The following is a 7,431-nucleotide window of genomic DNA, read 5'->3' as shown; positions in this document are numbered from 1 at the left end:
AGAGGAGCGGGCCGTTATAAAGGCGCCGCTCCCCCGTTCCCACCCCGCCGATTCTTCTGGTGCCCGTCCGTGCCAGCCGCCGCCGCCCCTCCCTCCCTCCCCGCTTCTCCTTTATAATCGATCCTCCAGCCCAGCCTAGCCCAGCCAACCCAATCATTCCGACCCCGCGATTCCCACCCCGCCCCACCGCACCGCCACGCGCCCCGCGTCTTCTCTTCGCGGCTTTACCCGAGCCGCTCTTCCTCCTCGTCGGGGTCCCAACGGCCGGCGAGGCCAAGAATTCTCTGCCTTACCGTGCCCTGGCCTGAACCTGGCACGATTCTTGCCCGGTCCGGGTGACGGCCTGCTGGCCCCTCCGGCGGTTGATGATGTCATGTGGCCCCTCTGCTTCATCTCCGACAGGCTGTTCAGGGTGCCGGGAGACGACGCCGGCGACGGCGACGGCCCGGGCGCGCCGCCGCCCCCCGACGGCCGAATCCCGCTAGCACGCCGATCCTACTTCATCGATGTCAGTCCCCCCCTCCCGCCTCTCTCTTTATTGTCTTATCATATCATCACTGTCTCGCGACTCTCGTGTAGTACGTGTAGCGATTCTTGAATCGCCGCGCGGCATTCAGTCCTCTCGATTGACATTACGGTTGCTTTGCTGGTGGTTCCATCCAGGTCCCTCACGTGCAGCAGGCCTTCACCTGGGACTGCGGCCTCGCTTGCGTGCTCATGGTGCTCAGGACCCTGGGCCTTGATTGCTGCCACGGCATTGCCGAACTCGAGAAGCTCTGCCGCACCACAAGGTATCCCATTTAGCACTTGAAAATTTGGGTTCATTAAGAAACTAGCTGCGCCGTACCGCTTGAATTCTTGTTTGAGCCAGTGGCGGTGATACCTGGTAACCTGGAGGAATATTAATTTAGCCGTGCCGTAGTACTTTGAGTTGTTTTATGAACGTAGTAGTGTGTTTAAAGGCCAAACACAAAGCTAATACTCCCTCCGTAAACTAATATAAGAGCGTTTAGATCACTACTTTAGTGATCTAAACGCTCTTATATTAATTTACAGAGGGAGTAGCTAACAATAATTGTTGGGTTGTTGTGGAATATATTTGTCTAAATAGTGGGGTGCTTCCGGCAGCTAACTGTTATAAACAGACAAAACACATGAGTTGCTTTGCAGAGGGAAAAAGGTACTGTCACACCATGAAGGTTTATCTAGAAGGGCCAGGGAATCCCTATTGAAGTCTGAACTAGTAAACGGTTGGTTACCAAGCCATCCATCAAGCTACAAACATTACTATAGATGGAGTTTTGAACAGCTAAACATGAATTGGTGATGTATCTGTTCTTTGAAATCGAAGTAATACCTAAAGAACTATACTGAGAATCTGACCTTACATTATGAAAGGAGGGAACCAGATTCAGTGTCCTGCTGTCATGTAGCACTGAACTATTTGTCCCAGTTTTATAGGTTTATCTCCCACTAATGTACAACATGGTTTTTTAAATAGAAACTGTTCAACATGATTGCATGAGCTATATTATTTGTTTGTCGGATGTTATCTGGAGCGGAGCTGTGATAGGTTTTGCTGCTGCACGGATATAGTAACCACCATCTTCAGCGTAAGCTAATAAAACATTTTAAGCATACAGATGTTTAAATAATACAGAGATCAGTAGCAGGTATATTGTGCACATGCAAATAGAATTTGTTTATGGCAAGTACACTCAAAACAAAATGTTAACGCACATCCGTGTTACGGGTTAGCTGAATTGATTATTTGAATTCTCAAAGTTCATATCCTGGTATACTAACATTTTGGGTTATTTTTGCAGCGTCTGGACAGTCGACTTAGCATATCTGTTACACAAGTTTTCAGTTAATTTTTCGTTCTTTACTGTGACTATTGGAGCAAATCCGCAGTATTCTGCAGAAACCTTTTATAGGGTAGGTATTGCAACTTGCTGCTGTAGTGATTCTTCTGATATTTGCTTTAATAATGTTTTCAAAATTATCAATATGATAGGAGCAATTGCAAGAAGACATTGACAGAGTTGATGAGCTGTTTGGCAAAGCACTTGATGCTGGAATCAGTATTCAAGTACGCTCACAAAACAGACATCATAAAATTATTTATTCCATCTACTTCTCGTACTGGTTTTAAGTTTTTGCAATTTATGGTTTTTCTCAGCGCAGATCCATCAGTGCGTATGATATTGCTTTTCTAATCTTATCTGGGCACTGCATTGCAATTGCTCTAGTGGATAAATCAAAGTTAAAGTAAGATTTTTTTTTCTGTCTGCTGTGGAATATTTATCCTTGTAGTTTCACTTCTTCTTACTAATAATATAAACATTTTATATTTTGCTCTGTCATTTGGAATCATCCATGGCATAGGATGTTCCTTAAGCAGTTAAACTAATAAGTAGTTTTGGTGGATATACTTGTTGTGATGACCTGCCCGATTCAGTATGACTTGTGGATTCAAATCCAACTCTGATATCACTTGAATATTCCACCTTTTTTATGAACCACCGTCAGACGACTGTCAGTTTAATATCTTCTGCAGTGGTGTCACTTTATGTGGCAATAGGTCATTAAGCAGTTAAACACTACAAATGATCACTGGTGATATGTTTTATAGCTGTACCCATGTATCTCTCTGCAAATTGCTTCATCCTAAAATTTGAAGAGAAAAATTAGGGTGTCCAATTGAGAGTAATCAATCGAACATTATCTGAAACATACATTGACAGTGCGATACTTTTGGATGCAGTTCCTCTTGGATGAATGATGTGCATGATATGCAACAGTTTGACGAGGATTCAGATTACATGGGTTTGTCACTATTTCCTTTTCTTTGAGACATTACCTTTTGTTTCTGTAAGGAGTATTTTCCAGTACATGAACCAAGACCAGTGTCTTCTACTTTAGTTTCCATAGTCTTCATTTTTTGCTTATCTAATTTATTAATCTCATACTCTCATAAGGCTGGTAGTGGCCCGAAACTTCTACCAATCAGCCTTTAACTTTAATAGTTGAATTACTGATAACATGTATTTATGGAGCTACATTTATTCTGAATAAAATATCGCTGAATCTGTAGAAACTAAATGCCTGATGCCATGATGTGAATTTGCATACTATCCATGCCAATTGGCGACCTAAATATCTTTTTGTTTTCTTGTCTGTTAGAAACATGAAATCCAAACTTCTTGTTGAGGGTGTGTTTGCCATTCCTATGTTCACTGCACTACTATAAACATCAATGAGAGTGCCTATATTGGTAGAAGCCAGGGCCAAAGGCAGTTATACTCACAGAAATTCGTGGGATTACCAAATTCGTTACTTATTATAACAAAGAAATGCTGGCTACACAACTGATCTTGCCTGTTATTACTTTTGACCCTATTTTTTAAGAGCTTAAGGTTAATTAAGGGATACCTCTACTATCTAAGTTGTAGTTTTTGTCCATGTAATAACCTGGTGAATATTGTTCCCCTTTGCAGGGCATTATGTTGTAATATGTGGCTATGATGCCGATGCTTGCGAGTTTGAGATAAGGGATCCAGCCAGTTCTAGGTACCTTGTACTCTTGGTTCTTAAACGGTTTCCTTTTTTTTCATCTTACACATAAATATGGTTGATGAATACTCTGTATGCCACTTAACTATGGATATCGCTTGTTATCTTCTCCATAAATGTAATTTATGCAAAGTATGTTAGTAGGTAACTAACCCTGCAGAAGTAGCCTGTTGTTTGAGCTGGGATAAAAACTTACAAGAGAGGATACTTAGTTGTGTCGCAGCAACATAAAGGTTGTGTAAACTAAGGATAATGACCTGCTTTGAGCTAATTTTGTGCTTCATGGCGGCCTGAGCCTGATTGGCAAATAATACTATGAGCCAAAAATCAATATCAAACTTATATCTTAACTGTTCTCTGCTTGAACTTTATGTCCATGACAGAATATCACTCACTTTTTTTATTCTTCCAGAAAGCGTGAAATGGTGCCCATGAAAAGTTTAGATGAGGCCCGCAAATCCTTTGGAACCGATGAGGACATTCTTTTGGTAGGGCTATTTTCTAACAGAAGATTTAGTTGTTTTTGTTATGCTCTCATGCTTTGGGTCTTACCAGCTTCAACCTGTTGCATATGTCTACTAGGAGAACTCGAAAAATATGACAGCCCCCCTTAAACAACTGAAAAATATGATACTTCTCAGTCTGTTTCTTTGGGCCTACTGTATGTTTGTGCATTCAAGGACATGGTTTTCGAAGGCAGTCGTAAATTTTAGCACTGATTGTCAGTGATGCATTGCAGGTGTCCTTGACTGGAAAAAACGGGACGAAGTTGTCGCATAAACTCCCGGTCGGCTCTCCATAGACTGCTCACCACCCTCCAGTCTCTCCTTGTGTATACTCTGTACATGCCCCTCTAGTTATGCTTACCACTTGTCGAGTCCGGTATGTAGTTGGGGAACATTCTTACAGCTGATAGAAACAGTGTCTAGTGAAGATAGAGGAACCCAGTAAGGTTTACGGGCTCAGGTCTCGCCCCACTGGAGCTTGTGCAACCGGCGCGGCGGCAGCAGCAACGCTGCTCGGCATGAACTGCTTCTGTAAACAGGAACTGCCGCCGCCGCCTCCGCTTCGACCTCGAGCACAGGTTCCTTACCATCTTGGCCATCTTGGCCGGGCAGAGATGTACAGTAGCATATGTACAGATATATATATTCCCGAATAAAATGGTGGCCTCGTTGTGCCATGTATTGGTATCACATTCGAATCCTTTGTGGCACCTGAACCGCCATCTCATTCTTGTCTGTTAGAAGTTGCAACCGGCCGAGCACAAGCAGGCGACCTGTAAATTGATGTTTGGTACTGTACTGACTACTACAGTACTAGTATTTTGCAGTATATGGACTGCAATGCCGGCCGCCGGCAACGGCGTCGCCGTCGACTGCAGTACGCTTGAAGCGACGCACGCAGTGTGATTTGGACTCGCGTTGGCTGAGCGGTCGTTGCTACGTTCGCCAGTGTTAGGCTGTTAGGTCGCACCAACCGCACCGCACCTGACTGACCGCACCGCACATTGCTTTCAGGCGGTTGGGCCGGGGAGAAAATAGCACGGGGGCTGGTGATACGGGAACAGCCGTCTCACTATCAGTGATCGGTCGCGCTGGTTGGGAGGATTCGTTTGTTTAACGTGTATACACCGTGCGAAATGCGTCCCAATCAGTTGTCGCTCAGCTTCAGCAGATGCCGGAGCACTTCGCTTTCCCCGTGCTGTTCGTTCACCTGTCAATTGAAGTTCAGAGACTTGAATCGCACGCACCTCACAGGTAGCCTACTTGTGAAGTAGGGTCGAGTGAAGTGACCAAAAGCGTTGCGTAGATTGGCGATTTTTCTTAATTGTTTCTTGAGTAATTGCTCAGTCCATGGTGCAAAGCGTAGTCCGGAAGTAAACACCGGTGGTTTTTCAACTGTACTGTCTTTGATCAGAAGTTGGGAGATTCAGAGGCTTGGATCGCACGTACGTAGTACTTCAGAAGTAGGGTCGTCAGTGGCCAAGAAAACGTTGCGTGAATTTGGCGATTTCTCTTAATTGTTTCTTGAGTGATTGCTCCGTTCGTGGTGCCAAACGTAGTCTCGAAGTAAGCACGGGTCGTTTTCCTCACTGTGTCTTTGAGATCAATCATCGGTCTTCTTCGAGAGAGCCTCTGCGGGAGAGAAAGAATTCTTTTTGAAAAGGATAACCAATCTCATCTGCAGAGGCAGAGACCGTCCAGGTGCACAGGGAAGCTCCCATTCCGGCACAAGAAAAGCACCAACTTTCTAGGTGCACCAAGGAGAAGGATATGAAGATAAGAACCAAGTTTCTGCCAGGCCGTTCATATTTTCGGCAGGTCAATTACCCTATGATGGGCTATAGCCCTAGCCCAGTCCCAATCAAGCCCAAACTCAAAACCCTGGAAAGCAAAATTCGGCCGCTCATTCTGAAGTCAGTCTCGGCCTGTAAAATAAATCAAAAGCTGAATGATGACACGTAGGAGAGTATACGTGCTGTGTTTAGGAGTAGGTAACGTCGATGTTGATCGAGCGCGATTCGTTGGTTAACCACCGCAGACGTCGCCTTTTTTTCCGATCGATATCTCGGTGCGTGTCTCCGGTGTAGCTTTGTGCCGGTGACGCGACGTGATGTGGACCGTGCTGGACGTGCGGTGGTCGTGGCGACGCACGCACGCACGCACGGCCACGTCCGGGCGTCGCCCAGCGGCGGCGGGGCTCCGGTGGTGCGCCGCCCCTTCCGGTCGCGATCCATTCCACGGTGGCTTCTTTTCGCGGCGTGCGACGTCGCGTCGCGTCGCGCCCGCCCTTTTTCCGTACACGCGCGAGCGCGCACGCGTGCATGCATGCATATCACATGCCCGTGCGCTGCTGGTTTCTTCGAGTGGAAGCACAATGATCGTGAGGCGATCGATCGGCCGTGCTCGGTGAACGTCGCCAGATCATTGCCGAATGCGACTGCCTCGGATCCAACACTTGATATCGCTATATACTACTCTAGTTACCCTAACGGAGAGATACGGTGCCTCTTGCTTTACGAGTTCTTGCGGAGTTCATGGATCGAATTCAGTTGAGTTCATCGTGCTGCGAGAGATCGGGCCAAGCCGATCCAACAAGAACGTGTGACGGTGTCCATTGAATGCCCGACAGACGATACAACTTGGGCAGGAGCAGCCCTGTGGCACTACGAGCTCCACAGCGTGCTAGCACTGGCGCAGCGCCATCAGTCCAACTCACTCGGCCGTACGTACTGCTACCAGCGTAGCGGCATGCAGCAACGCGTGGCCCGTTTGCCTCCCTCGACGCGCCGTTTAAAAATCTGAATCCCATGCATGCCGGGCGCAAACGGGCCACACGAAACCATCGACCTTGCTACAGGGTCGTGTAGATAAACATTCGCAGGAACCAAATCTAGATCGAGGACTGCTGGCCAGTCATCCGTGCGTCAGCTGCAGCTGAGCGTGGACGAGGCGACGGCTGCAGCTGCCCTCGGCAAGGACAAGATTTCGCATCGCCTTCTTGAATGCAGGACAGGATTTCCTGTCTGCATGCACGGACAAGCCATATCTCTGCCTCTACAGATCTTCTCATGAGCTCATTCATGGCTATGGAGACTAGACGTGTCGCTGCTACACGCGGGCGCGTACCGTTAACAGTCTATGACCTGTGCCGGGCGATCGGCCTGCAAGCAAGATACAACTGTGCTAGTACGTCGTCGACGGCATCGAGGTGACTTTGCATGCGATCCAATCCTAGAGATCTCCCATGTCTGGTAATGACAAGCACACATCCAAGCCTCAACCCCCTAGAAAGTAGAAAGAACACACTATAAGCCTGCCTGATGGTAGATGCCGAATCATGGCTACCGGT

General features: G+C 46.8%; 1 protein-coding gene across 1 annotated transcript; it reads left to right on the top strand.

Moving 5' to 3' along the window:
• Positions 1-304: 304 nt before the first annotated feature.
• On the top strand, positions 305-4,772 carry LOC123058571 (guanylyl cyclase 1; the record flags this gene model as incomplete). The annotated part of the gene is given in 9 exon segments (XM_044481282.1): positions 305-508; positions 664-791; positions 1,827-1,938; positions 2,018-2,092; positions 2,183-2,271; positions 2,768-2,829; positions 3,501-3,573; positions 3,989-4,064; positions 4,316-4,772. Coding segments are annotated over 9 exon segments (813 nt in total). The 3' UTR covers positions 4,379-4,772.
• Positions 4,773-7,431: the final 2,659 nt, after the last annotated feature.

The sequence above is a fragment of the Triticum aestivum genome, chromosome 1A, assembly GCF_018294505.1.
Source record: "Triticum aestivum cultivar Chinese Spring chromosome 1A, IWGSC CS RefSeq v2.1, whole genome shotgun sequence".
Taxonomy (NCBI): domain Eukaryota; kingdom Viridiplantae; phylum Streptophyta; class Magnoliopsida; order Poales; family Poaceae; genus Triticum; species Triticum aestivum.
This window is presented reverse-complemented; position numbering and strand designations above follow the sequence as displayed.